This window comes from Aythya ferina (assembly GCF_964211825.1).
Source record: "Aythya ferina genome assembly, chromosome: W".
Taxonomy (NCBI): Eukaryota; Metazoa; Chordata; class Aves; order Anseriformes; family Anatidae; genus Aythya; species Aythya ferina.
This window is the reverse complement of record NC_140313.1, coordinates 1,661,511-1,680,664: the sequence shown is the minus strand read 5'-3', so window position 1 is coordinate 1,680,664 and position 19,154 is coordinate 1,661,511. Positions and strand designations below refer to the sequence as shown.

General features: G+C 43.8%; 1 protein-coding gene across 1 annotated transcript in view; it reads left to right on the top strand.

Annotated features, from left to right (window-relative positions):
* Positions 1–19,154, top strand: part of LOC311426563 (netrin receptor DCC-like) — a 357,945-nt gene that overhangs the window by 129,318 nt on the left and 209,473 nt on the right. The window contains exon 3 of the mRNA XM_084502992.1: positions 8,756–9,040. Within this exon, the coding sequence (XP_084359118.1) occupies positions 8,756–9,040 (285 nt within the window). The remainder of the gene's footprint in view (positions 1–8,755; positions 9,041–19,154) is intronic.

Here is a 19,154-nt window from a genome sequence, read left to right as displayed (position 1 = left end):
GCTGATTTCTCTTGGATTTGTGGTAAGGCGTGCCAGCGCTGTAGCATTCAACTAGAACAACGCCGGCGGATTGCCGCGTTTTAATGGACTCGGCTTGCTGTTATCATCATTTTTTCTTGTGTTAAAGTCTTCAGCACTCAAGTTATTGAGAATTTGTACTTAAAGTTGGGTTTGAATCCTTGCGTGCAAGACTTAAGGCTAACCAGTGGCTTCTCCTGGTGCCAGGAGAACCGAGGATGCAGTGGCCTCGATCCATCCTCTGGCGAAATCCCCTCCTTGTTATCTGGGCGCATCGCAGGTGGTGCTCGCTCCTGTTTGCTCCGTGGCTTTGGGAGCTGAAATAAATAGCATGCACAGTTAATTCCAGTGTCACCTTGCTAGTCCTTACACGGTCCCCGCGGAAAGGGAAGGGAGAGGATGCTGTGCTCGAGGACACGTGCCAGTGGAAGATAAAGCTCGCATGAAAGCGGGGGAAGGCACCAGGGACTGGATTACGCTGCGGTCTGCCATAGCCTTAGACGCTTTCTTCGGGTATAATTTTAATGCTACTTTCCTCGTGCTGTTTCTGATTTTTTTTTTTTTTCTAGCGTGTGGCTAAATTGTCTGTTGCTTGTTCTCGAGGCAAACGGATCTGCAGAGCTCCAGCTTGCTGCTCATGTTTTGCCCGCAGCAAACAGACCTGCTTTGGCGAGGAACGCCAGGTTTGAGCTGAAAAACGTTTAAAGACCAATTTCTGTGCCTGGTTGTGTGAGTTCTTTGCCTTCCTTTCAATGCAGGATCCAACGAGCTGATTTACTTGGCATCAAGCAGAGGAGTTTCGTTGCATGGATGGGGATGAGGAGAGCTCTTGGTGGCCAGGCAGGACAGGAGGAGGTAGAGGAGGCTTTTGCTTTGCTGTTGGGGTCAGGTCAACGGAGAAGATGATGTTATCCAGACTGATGGTCCAGTGAATTAGGATGTGGATAGGATGCGGACATGGCTCAGGGCCTGAGCTTGCAGTGCGGCCAATTCTTCAAGTTGTAGAACGAAATAGGGGAAATTCAGGCAAATAATGTGCATTGTAATAATCGTGCAGGCGTTTGCGCGTAATAACGGGAACGACCGAGCTGCAACAGCCACCGAGGCCCCCGGGAATTGCTCGCTCACAAACACCACTGCTGCTAAATGGTTGCTTCTACCCTGCTACAGCTGGTGATTTAGGGTTGCCTGCTAATGTTCAATAAAACGTCGATTGGGGCTGCATTTCTCGAGTCGGTGTTTGCGGCTGCCCGCGTAGAAATGCGCTTTAACAGCCGCCGTGCTCAGTTAATTCATTTATTGCGCAGTATTTCAGGGCTGGCCTTGGACATGCTTTTACCAAATTTGTCTCGTAAAAAGGTGCCACGTGGTTCAAATGCCTCGCTGGCCCCGAGATAAATTAGTAAATCTGCCAGGCCCGAATTACCGGCTGGTTTTAGTTTCCTTCCCAAAGAAGTCACCGGTTTCTCGGGGGTAGGGGTGTTAATAATTTTGCTAGTTAATGACTTGGGAAAGAGGGTGGGGGCTGAATCCTGAAGTGTGGAAGTGCATGTAAATAGATGTCCCATAAATAAATGCCACGGGCATATGAGGAATTGATTATTTTACAGAAATATCGCTTCCTCTAATGGTAAAATAACAATCTGCCTCCGAAGCGCTCAGCTCTGTAATGTGCGATGCTTTTCCGAATACGGGTTATATGCTGTTGCAATTTGTCTTAAAGGACAAATTAAAAAAAAAAAAAAAAGCAATTAAAAAAAAAGCTAAACCTACTATAAAAGGGAAACCTATTAAGGGTTGAGCTTCTTCACGTCCTGTGGCTTTGAGTTGAATGTCCTGTTGGCCTCACCTTCGGTAATGATGTAGGAGGCTCCCAGCCCACCCTTGAGGAGCCAAAATCTTTCTATTCAGACTCCTGGAAGTCCTTGAGAAAGTTTGGTCTTCAGCACAAATGGGCTGAAAGGCTGTCAAGAAGGAGTTTTGCTTGACAATTGGGAGTTTTAATTGATCTTTAAGCAGACAGCAGGACCCCGAGCCATTAAACAGCTGGGCTGAGGTGTTGAAATTGATGCGATCTTCCATGGATAGTTGGTGGAGAGGGGAACAGAGGAAAAGCTTTTTGCTGTGGATTGCGTTAGTAGTAATTCATATATGGTCTGTTTTTCCAAAACATAGGGATAAATCCGTCCCTGAGCTGAATTAAGGGAGAGAAGGGAACATACATCAACATTTTCTCTGCTGCCTAGGCAGAATCTGTTATTCATGGTAGCAGTCCTCTCCCTGCTCTCCAAACGGCTTGACCTTTGGTATGTCAGATCTGGTCTGTCACATCAGAAACATCTGCGGCTATCATGGAAGACCAAACCACTGCTCTTGTTACATCAGGCTTCAGAGGTTTCCTGAAGCTGCAGCTCAGAGCAGATGGCTGGATTCAGACGCGGTGGGTAGGGTTTGTGCCGTAGAGATGCTCGTGGTGGTCTTTAAAGAGGCATCTCCCAAAAATTTCACGTTATGTTTAGCGACTGTAACACCAAGGGGTTGCTGGTCCAGCCAAAGCTTCCTCATCCTGCTCTGCAGTGGTTTTTGGAAGCCAGGCACCAGCTCTTAAATATAATGGCCAGGGTGATGCTAACGCCATCAAATTCCCCATGCGCGGCACGCAAACGAGAGCCTCCTTCTTTTTTTTTTTTTTTATCGTTTTAATTAGAGATTTTGAAATACGGCCCCTTTATAAGATCCTTCAGCAATAAAAAAAGAGCTATTTTCTTCCTGCTTGTTTCCTGTTTGAGGAGCAAATTTGATGATTTTTTCTAGGCGGTTGGCTGGAAGCCTGCTCTGCTGGCTGGCTGCAGGCCACGAGCGCCGGCAGGAAGACGAGGAGATTTACACCCTCTGATTTCGGTATTAGCAGGGCAGAGCAGTCCGTGGGCTTGTCGGGGGAGGATATACAAATTTAGGGTGGTGTATCTTTTGCCCATGAAGGTGTATTTCACTGCTGGGAATGACTGGGAGTTAGACTCCCAGAGATTTTCTATCGTGGCAACTTGTTCAAAAATACGAACAGCTTCAAATAGCTACTATGGCTTCCCCCAAATCTCTTGGAGAAATCAGCCAAAAGTCTGAGGCTGGCTGTGTTTTATAGGAATTCTTGAGATGAATCGGATCCAACTCAATGAGTGGGGAGCTGCCTTAAGGAGCTGGACGTGTGCAGGTCCACGTTTTGCCTTTAGCTAGCCGAAGGTCATCATTTTGAGCAGTGATCTTGAAGAACGCCAAGTTTTGCTCTCGCAAACTCCGAAAATGCTGACAAATCCGCGGAACGAAGAGAAAAGCAATCCTGAGGGTCGCACTTTAACGATTCGGTTAAAATGGAAACGTTGGTTGTTGCGAATATACCCTGCACGTGCGGGGCATGCAGACACAACGGATTTGTTCTGGTGCTTGGAGTCGAAAGAGAGACCTGCAGAAAGATGAAGTAGAACCGACCATCGAGGCGTCGAATCCTTGATGAAAACCCCCTACAGCGTAAATATGTGGACGGCAAAAATAGATTGTTTCCGTGCGTTATGCTGAGCGGAGGCAGCAAGCAATCCGGCATAAAAGGTGCCAAGTAAATTAGATTTTAAAACTCTTGCAGGTTTGATAATCTGATCTGACATCGGTAACGTGGGTTAGGGAGAAGTCTTTTTGCCGAATAATAAGTTCATTTATTTTCTGTGATGGGGAAGAGGCATCAAAGGGCAGATCCTGGCTCCATCTCCCTCCAGCTCGCTTTTCTTGGTGGATTTAGGCTGCTGCCAAGAATCGGGGCTGTAATATTTGTAATGAGCTGTACTCTAGGAGAAAATTGCCATGCTGGAGGAGACCTCTGATGGGCCTCCGTGCTGGGAAAGGTGAAATTTTCTTCCTTTGCTCGTGGGATGTTCAGAACCTAAGATTTGTGGTTTCTCTCATCTGCTCTTGGAGTTCATCAGCACCTATATGAAGGTGTCTATGTGAGGGTAGGGCTGATGGAGGAAGAGGTGGCTTCCGACTTTGCTGTCCATGTGGTTTAAGAGGAGACGTGGAGGCTCTCTTGGCACTAATAGGGATGTGATATAACACGAAACCACCAGGATTAAAAGCTCCTCAGAAAGGGAGGATGCTAGGAGACCTGTGGCTAAATAGCATCAGGGTTGCAACACGGTTTAAGTCTTTGAGTTCAAGCTCTCCCCTAAATTCTCTTATATCTATGCACTACATGGTTATTTACAGGTAATATTACCAAATTATTACATTTTTAGGTAATTATTTAATTTATAATATTTACATATGTATCGCTATTATGCTTAAAGTCAGTTCTAAAACCTCTGCCTTGTTTCCTTGACTTTTTTTTTTTAATAAGTTGACCCAGCAGAGAGTTTCTCTGCAGAGCTATGCTGCTATCCGAGATCAACTAAATTATCCTGCTCCCAGGAGGGCTGCGGGGATGTATGTAAGTCAATGACTGTAGCGTTTTCAGAAGTGGCTAAAAAGCCTAAAGATTTATTTTTTTTCATTCAGAAGCTGCCCCATTTTATAAGTGGGTTGCCAGTTTCTGTGGCTCTGCTACCTCGCAGTCTTTTAATGTGCATCTTAAGAGTCAGCTCCTTGTCTGCATCAGGGCATCTCCACGGGGCTGTGACAGCCCTCGTGAGCGGGTTTCTGCTGCCTTTCTGCAGGAATAACATGGGGTCAGGGAGCAAATTAGGGCAGCAGGGGTTTGTTTCCGAGGATGCTGCGGTGTTCTGCTTCTCTGATCCTTCTTAGCTACTTATAATCGCTTTTGTGCGTACGCCCTTTGAATATTTCTTGCTGGAACAGTTTTATCGGTTGTTGCGTGGTGCTGACCCTTCTGCCTATACTGTCATTACCTATAATTCATTTACTTTCCAACAGCCACGTTAACTTCTAGTTAGCTCTGCTTACGCGAGTCTCCACGGTCGTAAGAAATCAAGGCAATCCTGCACGCGTGTCATAAATCACAATCAAAACTCATTTTGCCGACATTGACGTTATATTCACTGAGGCATACTCGCTTTGATTTAACAATCCTGTTGCACTCCAAATAGCTGAGAGATGTCTAGCTTTCAAATAACATTACCGGGTGAAGTAATTGCGCTAGTTACCTCAAAATTAGCTGAAGTTGTTGGGTGGTATACATGAAATTTGACAGCGCGCTAGGAGTTAGGCATACGTAAGTATCTGAGGACTGAAAGCTTAGCAGTGATCGATACTGGGCAGCCAAACAGGGAAGGAAGGGGCTGCTGCAGCATCAGTCTGCAGCTCGAGTAGGATGGAGGAGGTGTGGGCATGCACAAACAGACAAATTATAAATGGAGTGCACCTTTACAGCAGGCCTGTGGAAAAACATTAGGCTGATTGTGTTTAAAATAAATCCTTGTCTCTCTATGGCTTCTGCGGAGGTATGTTTGAGGTCCAGACTTCAGCTCAGCTGTGCATCCTGGGTTTATCCAGCTTCTAAATATGCTCTGCATAGTCAGTATGCTGACTTATATTAGAAATAATAAAATAATAATCCTCCTGCCTTGTTCGCAGTGGCCATGAGCTCTTAATTAATCCCATCTGGGTATTCATACCTACAAACTAACCGAGTCACCTCATTTAGGTAATTCCCCCTGGCTGGTAATTCCCCTGGGTTACCCAAGCAGATGAATGCAAGGGGGATTCTTCCAAATCGCATCTTCCAAATTGTGAATCTGGGCGCCCAGCTCTCCATCAGTTTGGGTTATGCTGCTTCTATACAAAGGGGAGCCATTTATTTAGCGTGTGCTTCTGCAAACAAACCAGACCACATTTCTACTTAGGTTATTTAGTGAAGCGTCTACACCTTGTTTTATTGCTTCTGCTGAACATCACCCTGCAAAACTTTTTAGAATTGTAAATTGGAGCTAGCAAATACGAGAGGACATTGAGTAACAAAAGCGTAGCAGCTTTTTCTTTTCCTTTTTTTTTTTTTTTTTCTTCCTTTGGAAACCAGCCTGTGGAAGAATGAATTAGCAGTTCCTAAAATATTTACATTTCTAGATTCCCTCACCCGTGCTTTCTCTCTCGCGTTTTCTGAAGCAAGCAGAAGGAAATCGCTCTTTTTCATTACCTTGGTTTCCTGCCCTTCAGCTATTGTGCGAATTGAAAGTGAAAAAAGGTCTTGTCTTGATGTTAAGTAACCTTGCAGACTTTAATTTGAAACAAACAAAGCATTTAAAGCAGTTCTTCTCTGGGGGATTGTGCTGAGTGCTATTAAATTGCTGAATATTTAATAGCTAAACATGCACCAGAGCCTGAGGTCTGTCCCCCAAATGATAAACCTTTTTATTAAATGAACTTTAATTGCTTAATAATTGGGTCTTCTGTAAGGAAAGATGGGGATCCTGATAAGCTGCCAACCAGATTGCATGGTAAATCAGAGCTGGGTGCTGCTTTCAATTAGGTTTCTTAAGTAGGTTTGGGTGTAATGCGGCGAGGTGCATCTGCGACCCTTTGGCTACAAGAGCGAAACATCCCCGTGAATCTGTGATGTTTAATTCTGGAGCCTGTCTCGGAAAGTGACTTTCTCAGAAGGGATTTGCTGCTCTGTTCCCCCGAGCCGGCTCCCAACAACCCAAACATCTGCGTAGCTTCAAAAACAGTCTGAGAATGAATCAGCACCAGCCAGGAGACCTGCGAAGACCCAGAGATGATTTTAAGGTCTTGTATGCTGTGGTCCTGCAAAGAGATGAATGAGTCCTGAACGTAAACACGGAAAAACAGGTGGCTGGTGCTTTTCTTTGAGACACAGCAAGAAGGTTTTGGTGACATCCTGATTTGCTATGCACAGATGTTATGAATTTTTAAAACGTGGAGATGTTGTGACACCGCAGAACGGGAGATGGTGCAGCGACAGGGCAAAGTGCAGGGGCACGGCAGGTTTGGGACTGCTGGGAACACTGCTAGAGAGAAATAAAAAGAGAGAAATAAGAAGTTACACCACGAATCCATGTGAGGAGTTGGTCTGTCTGTGCTAGAAGTAATGCTGTTGTTTTCCTTGCCTGAAAAGCTGTTGGGATTATTGCATGGATTTCTGGGGCAGGATGTAGGGGGGTTCCTCTATTATGGCAACTGTTTTAGTCCTAGTTTTTACAGTACACCGTTAAATTTAGATGTTTTTCCTCCTGGAAAATCTGTAGTTTTCAACAGTCTTCCCTCGCTGTTCACACTGTCTCTTCCAACTTTTTCAGGTAAAATGCCGAAAGTGTTGAATGTTTGCATTTTTCTAGATTATATCAGCTCTGCTGAGGGTGTAAGGCTTTTGTGTTTGTATCGGTGCTTGTGGCCAGGTGGGAAGCAGCATCTTTGCTGGCATGGGGACGTGCACGAGGGTGGCAGAGCTTGCACAGATGGGGATCAGTGGGTCTACCAAGGGCAGGTCCAGCTCCCACCACAGTTATCCCTGAATACACACAGCTATTTGGGAGCACCACCACACAGTAAAGAAGCAATGTAGGCTCCTGGTTATGTGTAGAAATCCCTCAGGAAACCTTTCCTGAACCTGTTTGTGGGGAATCCCCCTGCCTCAGCTCCTGGGAGCACTGTGCCCATGTTGAGATGTGGCAGCCTTGGGGGTGCTCTGTGGGATGGGAGCACTGAGACCTGGTGGGGGACCCCAAGACGGGTGTCTGAACCACGAAATGAAGCTCCTGGTCTTTCCTTGTGCTGTTATTCCCTAGTATAATGCCTTTGAATGCCCGAGTGCCAATTTCGTGTCAGGAAACTCAGGTCCTTCCTCCTCTGCTTCCTTAGTTTAACAGCGCCTTTGGACAAACACCTCGTGAAAGCCTTCATAATCTGAAAGATGCTCGTTTCCTCTATATTTTTCAGTTGCTTTGAGTGTCTTGTTTTAAGTTTTCTCTTCCTTCAAATGTATGTTTGTGCATACTTCTCCAAGGGCCTGCATTTACTAGGCCAAATTCCCATAGCGGCGCCTGCACTTTAGGCCTCACGCTGGCCTGGCCTTGGGGTTGCCTCTCACTGGTGCTTTATATCTTGCAGTCTGTGTCCTGTTGTTTTTTTTTTTTTTTTTTTTTTCCCCTCTATAGCACGTGAAGGATGTGGCCATCATGTTTCTACAGGATTAAGGCTGGGGTGTTTGGGAGTTAGGCAATTAAAGCTCCTAGCTCTGCTCTCTTCCCCTTGTAAGACAAAAACGTTTCTTAGGAAAGCACACACAGGCCCTTCCCTCTTTGAAGTATTTGACTGTGACCTAAAGGATTTCTTCAAGAGAAGAAATTTCAGATCATTTTTCCTCTTCTTCAGAGGGAAGGGCGAGGAGAAATGCAGAAAGATGAGACTGCAACATTTTTCTAACCCCGTGTAGGTTCAGTTGTGCCCTCCTTTGAATGCTTTTCTGAGACGTTTGTGTTGCATGATAGCGTCTGTATTTCCTTCAAGTTGTTCCTGAGTGGGTTTGTTAGTAACAGATGCAATTTGTTGCTCTTTAACACATCTTTTCTTTGCCGTTACTGAGTATAATTTACAAAGGAAGGTGTTAGTCACCCAGCCATTACAGCAATCTCCGAGTAGTTTTCAGAACATCACAATTATTTATTTTTATTTTTATTTTGAAGTCTGGAATGTTACCAGAATCCAAATCGACATGGAAACAGCAAAGGACTTCTATTTTCAGCAGCTATCTAACTGCTTCTTTTGCTTGTGTTTGCAGGACCGCTGAGGTTCCTTTCCCAGACGGAATCGGTCACGGCTTTTGCGGGAGACACGATCCTGCTCAAGTGCGAAGTCGTCGGGGAGCCCATGCCTGTGGTGCACTGGCAGCGAAACCAGGAGGATTTATTCCTGAGCCCGGCCGACGCAAGGGTGGCCGTCTTGCCCTCTGGAGCTTTACAAATCAGCAGGATTCAGCCTGGGGACAGTGGGATCTATAGGTGCCTGGCGAAAAACCCAGCCAGTTCAAGGACCGGGAATGATGCAGAAGTCAGAGTGTTGTCAGGTAAGAGCTGCACACTTTTACATCGCTTTTTTCACTTGTCCGATTATGTCCTTTGGTTCTCAAGCTGCAGTCACTCCTCCTGGGGCAGCTAGGCTGATTTATCCCAATTTCTAATTCCTTCTATAAGCTTCCATGTTCTTCATCACATGGAAGAGTTTGGAGCCCGTTAGAAGCAGCCTGATGCAAAGGTAAGGAGCTGACACTGTAGGGAAATATTCACATTTCCTAACTTCATGTACCTCATTTAGATGTATATGAAGCTGGTCTTTTTATACGGTTAATACAGACAAGTAATTCCTACCTCACAGATTACCCAAAAGTTATTGTCCCCAAATACTCACTGGAAGAGGTCCTCTTTCTCCAGTGACTAGAAAAGCAATCTGTCGGGACTAGCTGCCAGATTTACCTGCTCAAAGCCGGGTTACTTGGATACTTCAGCCCTGATAAGATCTGCCAAGCTTCACAGACTGCAGTTTGGGAGCTGACACAGTTTAACTGTGTCAGCCAGTGTTATAAACTCAGCCAAGTGAGCAGCACCTTGCTGTTCCATCTAATGAATCCATCAGTTAAATGGGATGGTTACCACTGCAGTATTTCACCAAGAACTGGGTGTCAAAAGAGTGGTCTGAAGAAGGCAATCCTTCAAAATCTTCCTTTCTAGATCTGCCTGCTAATGTGTAACCGCTAATGAAATCGGGCAGGGATGCTGCATTTTCAGAAATTGTTTGAGATGCTTCTCCTGAGCAAACGGCTTGCATAATTTCTCCCTAAATAGTTCTCACTAAATGAGAGGTGGCGGAAAAGTCAAAATGCTTCCAGGATCACCATGAGCCTCAGCCGTGTGCTGTTCCCTACGTATGGGGCAGCACTGAGGCATCACTACTTCTGCAGTCATTAATGTCAATTAAGTTCCCTGCCCGTGAATCTTATTTCTCCAGTTTTCTTGGCTGAAATTAAGACTGCCACAGAGCTTTGTGTGTCACAGAAAAGCTGGAAGAGTTCTTTCAGCTGTCTCAGCTTCAGAGTGTTATTTTGCCATCCGTCTGTATTCCTGATCATTTGTGGATGGATCGGTGCTTCTTCCTTTTCACAGCTCTGGCTGTTAACTTTCTGAGAGGCTAAATGGCCTCTCACGCTGCCTGGGGAGGGGAGAGGGGGAATTCACATTCGTTTGTCTCTTCCCAGCACGTTTGAATTTTATAGCAGAAAAACACTGGAGCAAATAATGAGGAAAATATCTAACAAGGAGCCAGTGGAGTCCGTCAGACTTTGGCTTAGGGCAAGCAGCACAAGGCCTCATTTCAGGATAATGGGAACAGACAGCAGCTCTTATAAGAAATGAGTGGTGTTCCTGAAACAAAAAATTCAGATCTTATTGAGCCTCTTGGGAATTTGGTTCTCGTGTGCACGCTTTGATGGTTCAGAGCTCTCTGATACTTTGCTGCTAATTCAGCCTCTCCTGTTTTCACTCGTTGGCAGAAATCTATCTTCAGCTGCAGCTTTCCTCTTCTGTAATTAGCGAAGGCAGTGTTTTTTTTTTTTCCCCTGCTTAGCGCAAAAACAACAACAACAAAACTTTCTTTCAAAAGGCAAGGTAGCAAAAGAAAAAGGCTTAGGTAGTACATCCCCTCTCTGTATTTTTAAAATGTGCCTTCTCCTCTGCTGGTGGTTATGATCTGCGATCGCAAGATCAGAGATGAGAGATGCTGTGAAAACACAGCACCTCTGCAAGGACGTGTGGCAAAACTGGCTGCGATCCTGGCAAATAATTTATGATCTTCTTTACACCTTCCAAACGAAATGGAAGAGAAAACGAGGGATAGACATGAAAGCAATCTTTTTCTTTCTTTTTTTTTTTTTTTTTTCTTTTCAGTTGGAGTGCCTGTGGCTTAAGGATTTGATTTGACGTTGTGGTGGGTCTGGAAATAGCCGGACTTCCTCGTGGTAGAAACATTTGTCATGCGATGTGATAGAGGTTAGCAAAACAAAATGTTCAGATGAAGGGATTACTGCTCTCCTGGGGGCAGGAGAAGGATTAAAATTCACCTTACCTGACTCAAGCCTGTTGTTTCTTTCCCCTTGTAAACTAAAGAGTGATAAAGCCTTCAACCTCTGCTACCAAAGAGAAGTAGCTTGTGGTGGTTAGGCTTGGCTGGCTGCTGGCATCCCACCCAGCTGCTCCTCAACAGGATGGGGACAGAAAACAAAAAGAAAGGGATGCCTGCAGGTAGGAATGGTCCCACTGGGATCCTGGCACAAGGTAATGCTGCTCGGAGAATCACATTCATTTCAAATGCATGTTTTCACCTTTTTTTACAGAAGCTTTCTTTTCTTTGAGATCGAAAAGCTTAGTCCCAAGTGGAAAGTTTCAGCAAGTACTGGAAAAAATGACGAAGCACGCATTCAAATAACCGCACACGCTTACCTAATTAATTTAGAGGGAACAATAGTACTGTACCAAAAAAAAAAAGGCAAAAAAAAAAAAAAAAAGCAAAAGATCTTATACAAAGCAGGGCTAAGGAATTAAATTATAGCCAAATTCCTTGCTTCTGTAAATTAATTAGCAAGTTTCTTTGGGAGGTCTGTACACTTCAGAAATACAAATGATGTTTGAAAAGGAGAAGTTGAGCAGTTTGGTGCCTGAAAGCCAGTTGTTCTCTATTTATAAATAATAATCCTGCGCTTATCAGGAGCCATCAAAGCAATCTGCCACCGTGCTATTGTCTGGCGGGGACGTTCCTTCTCTCTCTCTGAGCTTGTCTGCTAAGCTGCAGTGCAAGATAACAATAACAATATCGTGTAATTCCTTCGTTTTTAATGCAAATTGAGTTGGGTTGCTGGAGCTCCTTCCTCACCGTTGTGCTTCTGAGGAGAGAAGGGTAGAGCAGCAACGAGGACGGATTGAAACGGATCCCTCAAGGTCTTGAGACAGAATTTGGAAGGAGAGGTTGGTCTTGTAACACTATCTTAGCTTAAATTTGGGTAGTCACATACATGCAGGAGGCGTCGTAGCTGGGGACATCCTATTTAGTAAACGTCCAGATGGGAAAGGAGAGGAGTGGGGTATGCTCAATTCCATTGTTTGATAGCTTTTAGCTTTAATTTTGAGGACGGTCTGCTTAAATTCAAGCACGCAATTTTGTCAAAGCCTCGGTTTCTTCTATAGTACCGTGAGGCTGTGCAAAAATCAAGATTTTTCTCATTCGTACCCAGGCTGTCTGGCCATACACTCTCTAACTGCCAATAATTGCCCAAGTCAATCCTTTCCCGTATTTACACGTAACCTCAGCAGCTAACGCTTAACACTGTTTATTCTTTCGATGAAAACAGATTTCCAGGAGATGTGGCCAAATAAAATACTCAATGTATGGATTTTATTTTTTTTAATCTAACCATTTTCATCCTTATGTTGTCCAGTGCTCGTTTCCTGCATAAATGCCTTGCCCTGAATTCACACCACGTGTATTTGCACACTCATTTATGGGCATGCCAGTGTGTAAAGCCTCTGTTAGAGCCCAGGCTGCTTTGGGAAGGATTTCTGCTACGTGAATACCACCTAAATAAGAGCTTCCCGCTCGAGGCAGCAGCTGAGGGAGTGAGTGCTGATTAATAATAGTTCAGGAAAGAATTATGGTATTTATTTTCCATAGCCTGCCTTTTGGTAAACACGTGGGAAATTTGTACTTTGTCCAGGACATCTTTATAGAATTGCTGTTATTGCAATCTGTAAGTACATATTTGGGGTGAAAAGGGCTCTTTAACCTGCTGTTTTTTATAAGCCATATAAATAACTAATGACTGGAAACCAGCAACTATATTCTTGCAAGCGTAAGGAAGTCAAACACTTAATTCCAGCAGCTATTACTGGTTTTGCTTAAGTACGTGATGGATTTCCCATCAGCTGCATTTAAATCAAGGTTGGATTTGCTTCAAGAGAGCTTGTGATAAGGGTTGAGAGCAGGAATTGATGGTAAAACTTGGTGTGTGCTCAGCAGCTGGGCAGGCTGGATGCTGGTAGCTGCTTCTCCTGCTTTCAGACCAAGGAACAAATGGATCAGGTGCCTCGCCCTGAGCTGTGGACCAGGCGTGGGCATCGCTTGTGCTGCTCGATTGGTATCGTGGCTGATGAAGGGTTCATTTTCCTGTTGTTAGGAGAGAGCCCTTTGAATGCTGAGCATATCCATATCCCACCTGCACCAGCCCATGCCGCCTCACTTAGCACTGTTGCGATTACTCTGCTTATTTTTATTACCAAAAGCATCCAAATGTCAAATTTCCCACGTTAGAGCAACTTCCCTAGTTAGAAGAAAAAAAGAGCAAGCAGATGGAGACAGTTACAGTCAGTGTGTACCCTCTTAGAAGCCGATCTCCAGATCAGTGCAGTCACCAAAACAATAATATCTACTCAAGAAGTGTCGTCTGCTCATCGTTCCTAGGCTAGCTGCCAGAATAGTGGCTTTATTTATTAAAAACATGCAGATTTCAGTGATCGTTCGAAGTGGGATCGGTTTTAGCGCTTGTGATGCTTGAAGCATAAATTTAGAGTTGAATAAGGGGTCTGAAGAATATTTTGTAATGTGTTTCTGGACGTATTTGGAGGCATAAGGTGTTACTGGAAGATTTTTGGTATACAATTAATGGCATTAAACTAGATTGAGGGTGCTGATACTGTTAACTAGTGGGCCACAAGTTGGCTTGCAAGCTTGGTACACAGCCAAGAACAAGGTAGTTCACTAATTTACCTAAATTTACCAAAAATTCTGCTCTAAAAACAGTCCACAAAGGAACCCAAACACAGAATTCCCCTTTTAGTGTTGGAACAGCCTTTGCTGAGATTTTTTATACTGCAGAGTGACACGAGATTGTTTTTAATACAGGAAATTGATTAATGCTAATAAACCATTAGCGACTATACCTATTATACATCTCCATCATCAGAGGTAGTGATTTATACCTTTGGAGGCGATTTAGGGGTTTTGTCATTTTATGAACTTCCAGCTTGTTGTATTTAATTGCACGAAACACTTTGCTTTCTTCTCCGGCCATTAGTCTAATTTGCCAGTGAAACACAGACAAATCTTTAATAGCCACTGCCTTTTGTCAAGCTCTCTTTTAAACCAAAATTGTTCCCCCCGTGCAGGAGTTAAATTAGCAGGCAGAGAGAATTCAAGTGGAATAATTTGTATGGTTATTGTGGGTGTATTTAGCGTTTATTCAGGATTTTCCTAAAACACATGAAGCAAAAGGCAGTTTTGATTAAAGCCCTATTCACACCCCCAGCAGCGTGGTTACAAAAAAATTCAAAACACCTAAACACTGGAGCAAATAACCTGATAACAGTAACTATGATCTAAAAAATAGGGTTTTTGGAGAGTTGAAGGAATGGGAGATGGGAAAGATATTGAATTAGGAATGCTCAGGGTACAAATGTTCTTCAAATATAACCAAAAAATATTGTTATGAGTTCATTATAAATGGGTGGAAGAGGTGGAACTTGCTTCCATACTTGTACCTGCAAGGTAGGAAAGCTTTTATTTTCTAAACCAGTTTTGGAAAAAGGTTTGTACTTATGGCATTGGTTAGTCAAAAATATTCCTTATGTTTAAAAATGCCAAAAGTTGGTTTTTATTCCAGGACTGTCTGGTGGGTCTTAAAGCTTGTGCCTCAGATATCTTTAGGTCGCTGTATCCAGATAAAAAGTAGCTCCTGAGGGAGCAGGGAGATTCTCTGGATCATTAATTGTTGACTGTAAATTTTGAATACTGAAGATTCCCGAGGCCTAGGAGAAAACGAAGGGAGAGAACGATACTAAAAACAAATAAATCATGGAGTGGCTGATGAACCATCAGCCCATCATCTTTGAGAGACAAAATAATGCTCAATGCAATCAAAGTCTATATCAGTGTACGAAAACCAATGAAAAACATCACTTTTTTGTTGGTGATTAGCATTGCCATGAGTTCTGGGGGGGATTTCTGCAGTGCCTCTTCTCTAGGAAATCAAGTTGAATGTCTTGGAGGTTCATCTCGGGTTTCCAGCAGAAATGGGTGAAATGCTGCTGGGAGAGAGGCTGTCTCTCCTCTTGAGTTACATTCCTAATATTCAGAGGGTCACTTCTAAAATCTTATTAGGTTCCTCTCTGAATTCGTTTATCTACTGGGATCAAACCACTGCTTTTTAATTGCTCACGTCTTTGCTTCTCGAGGATGATGGAGCTCTAAAGCAATGTCGGCCAAAGTTGTGTTGCTCAGCTGATAACAAAAGTGTAAATGTGTCCTTTCTTTTTTTTTTTTTTTTGTCTCAGCTCTGCTCGTGCAGTTGTGGAGTACTTCCTTCTGCTTCAATTTGGCCTCTAAAACTTTAATGGCGAGAGAGAAAGCTTCCTGCTTTTGTCTTGTAAATACACAACACCCGAGTCCCCTGTCTACTCCCAGAGTAATAAATCTTACATTATCCTTTTACCTAGGAACAAGGAAAGGGCTGTAAATATTTTTGTCTTCATTATGGTTGAGCAAAGGGAGCGTCGCGCAAGAAGTCATCGTTAAAGCTGCGAACAGGACCCCTGATGTACGGTCTTGTGTTCCAGCAGCGACTTGGCACATTTCTCCTTGCGCTTTAGTTAATGTATTTTGAAGTTCCTTCAGTAAGAAGAATGTCTTCACACCCTGATGCACGGCAGCGCTGATGTTACAATCTTTGCGTCCTTATTTCTTATATTTTCTTGGTTGCATCGCATCCTCCAGCTCTTCCGAGCCAGATTTGCCTTGCTTGGGGAGGGCAGAAAGGATGGAGCGGGGAAATGCGAGAGGGGGTTGGGAGGTGGAGGCAAAAAAAGAAAAAAAAAGCAAAATCTCCAAGTAGTGGCTGCATTCTGGTTATACATTTTAATGCATTCTGTATATTGAGAGATCGGTATCACGTTAATGACAGATTTCTCTAACACTGCTCGCCCATAACCCTTGCTTTCTCGTCGGGATTAAGTGTTCAACCTCTAGGCATGACGGGGAGATCGGGTCGGGGAATTTCGCCGGCCTTTCTTCACTGACAGCAGAGAGCAAAATTGGGTTTTAGTTGGTCTAAATCTTTATCTGGTTTAATCGAATTTAGCAATGCGACTACGAACACTTAGAGCTCTTCCGTCACATCAGTGTCACATTAAAGGCAGCTCACTTCGGCCATTTGCAATATCAAAACTGCTGCAATAAACATAAAAATCCGACTGGCCCAGTCCAATATTATCCAAATTCGCTCGGAAAAATTGCGTGGGTACGACACGATGGGAGATTTTTGTCAACAGAATATTTACAAATGCCCTCGTAGCACCAAATAGCTTCGCAGAGTCAGATGCTGTACAACAATATGCAACGTTTTTTATGGAAGTACTTTTTTAATACACTGCATAGCTAAAATACTGCAATATAAATGTCTTTTTCTCCTCGTGTGCTGGACAGCTCTATCTGCAGAGCTGAATCCAAGTGAGTTCCTTGCAATTTCATTTTTCTTAGAAGATGGAAATGAGTTGCATGGGAGATCCGTTTACTTTAGACCGGTTTGGTGTGAGAATAAATACATCCTCAACCCTTATCACTGCCTATTGGCACAAATCTGAGGTTTTGTTGGGAGTGAGCAGTGAAGGACTAATGCTGATAGTGTAACAGAAGCTATGCCTTTGACACAAAGAAGAAAAAAATTAATTCAGGACCTTTCCATGTTGCTGAATGCACATAGGTCTGCAGTTGCATCACAAAACATCTCAATTACTTCATTAACCATCTATAAAAAGGAGATAAAACGACTTACCCTAACAAGGCTTTGTGAAGATGAGTGTTTTTTTCTTTCCAAATAGTGCATTAGGCTCCGCTATCAGGGTAATGGGGATAATCAAAATCACACACACATTTGCAAATCCTATTTGTAGTTCCAAATTTCAGCTATGTCACCAATTTAACGAGCATGGAAAATGTGGATATATGGTGGCACCTCGTTACTCCTCATTGTGTGCTCAGGAAAAATGCTATATAGGAAACGAGAGGTTTACGCGTGGTTTTCGGGGAAATAAGTTCTTCCAGCTCACTGCTTCGTAATTAGTTTTAGGTAGATCTGTTCAGTTTTAAACACTAACGTGTAGAAATATGCTAAAATCAACAGGATTAAATGCCGGCAACGCAATGGGCTCTCTGCAGGCTGGGAGCAGGTCTTTGTGATGCCCTGATCTGGAAATTGGGTTCTGGGGAGCGGCACCAAGATAGGAGAAAGCCTTTGGGTTTCAAAACAGCAACAACGAACCAAAACCAAATGGTGAAGCAGTTTTGCAGATTGGGGTGAAGAAGATGAATCAAGTGCTTCACTAACAGTTTTTGGAGTGTAGCGAGAGCAGCTTTGTAAGAAGACGACCAAGAGGTGTCCTGGCACGTCCCTGGTGATAGGGGCATCGTGGCGTTGGGTTCAGGCCATGAACAACGCAATCGTGCATCAGAGATGAAATTGTGGCTGGAATGAAGTCAATGACTCCAGCGGAGCACTTTGTCCTTCGCTGAAGCTGGCCCATAGCTGGCTGATTGTGTGGGCTTGATTATGGGCTCTGAGTACCTTGTCAGGAAGAATATACTAAGTGCTCTTTAATCAGCTGGATTAGGGCATAACGAGAACTTGGATATCTTGATAATCAAGGCTGGATGCCCTCTTGAAGAACACACTTTATTCAAATGTACTTCTGAGCTCAGGCTGGGTGTAAGTCCATGGCCTGTGCTGTAGAAGAGAAAAGATTTAATGACCATTTAATCTTAAAATCTTACTCATTTTTCCGTCCTTTCTAATAGAGAAATATCACTTGATAGACCCTTTGTAATGAGCTGGAAATAACAGGTTGTACTGGTGGAGCGGTCATTAGTTTTATCAGACAACTCAACCAAATCCTGAAGTAGCTGTCGTGCCATTAATCCATATTTTCACAAGATTTACCCAGTACACGTTCAGTGATATTTTTAACCCCGTTTCCAAGAGTAAGTGGATGGAGATCGTACAAATGATGCTGTACCTCGTGCCGAAGCTCACAGCCCGTGCTCCACAGACCTTTTGGCGATGACTCTTTTAGCATTAACACCAAACCGTTGTTCAAGAGTTTGGTTCTTTGAGAAGAAATTGCGGATGTCTGCATCCACAAGGCGTGCCCAAAGGAAAGGACATCTTTGGATGCTTTCCCCAAGTATCCGTGTGGCTTTTCAGCTAGCACCATAGCAACTACTAGGAGGAAAATCAACTCTATCCTAGCAAAAACCAGGACGTCAGCTGGGATCTCTTCACAGATTGAAGCTATTGAATTTTGTGTGCTAACTTCTGCACCAGTTGTAATTCGGATGGCTGGAAACTGCTCGTCCATCTGGTTCCGATACGAAGTTGAGATCTGCTGTAGTAAATCCATAACAAATTCCTTACCGCTTCTTCCTACTTCTCCGGGAGAAGCAGTTAATTACTTCGAGATGATTTTGGAAGATCTGGTAGCTGTTAATTTTGGTAGGAATATTCATTTATATTGTGTAATTTTTATGTTTGTGTCAGAAACAAGGAGTAATGTTTAATGGCTGTGGGCCAGCACATTTGCTTCAACATCTGCGATAAGAAAATGAAAGCTTTTTTTTTTTTTTTTAGAGGAGGAACAGACTCATGTAAAAGCAAACAAACCCAGCAGATCTCCTCGGCGTATGGCTCTGCTTGCTGGTATTTCAGACACCGCGGGTGGGATTTGGGGCCGGCCAGCTCATTACCTGAGTGTGGGTGTCTTAAAAACTGTCTGGTTGGTGCTGACGGAGAGATTTGGCTCACCCTAAGCCGTGCACCTTGAATTTGGCTTGGTTTTATACAAGTAAGTGTTTAAGGCCAGCTGAGCCAGCCTCAGACACATGGCGTGTCCATGTGGACACCTGCTGTAAGGCAAAGGATAACTTGGGGCACTGATCTTTCTCCTAATTCCTTTTCAGTTCAGGATTTTCAAGTTCTTCCTTTATATGCTGTTTTCCTTCACCTGAAGCTTTCCTCCTCTCTCCTCGCCATATTTATGAACTTCCCTCTTCCAACTCCAAAACAGCGTCATTAATCCCGGACCACTTATAACCTC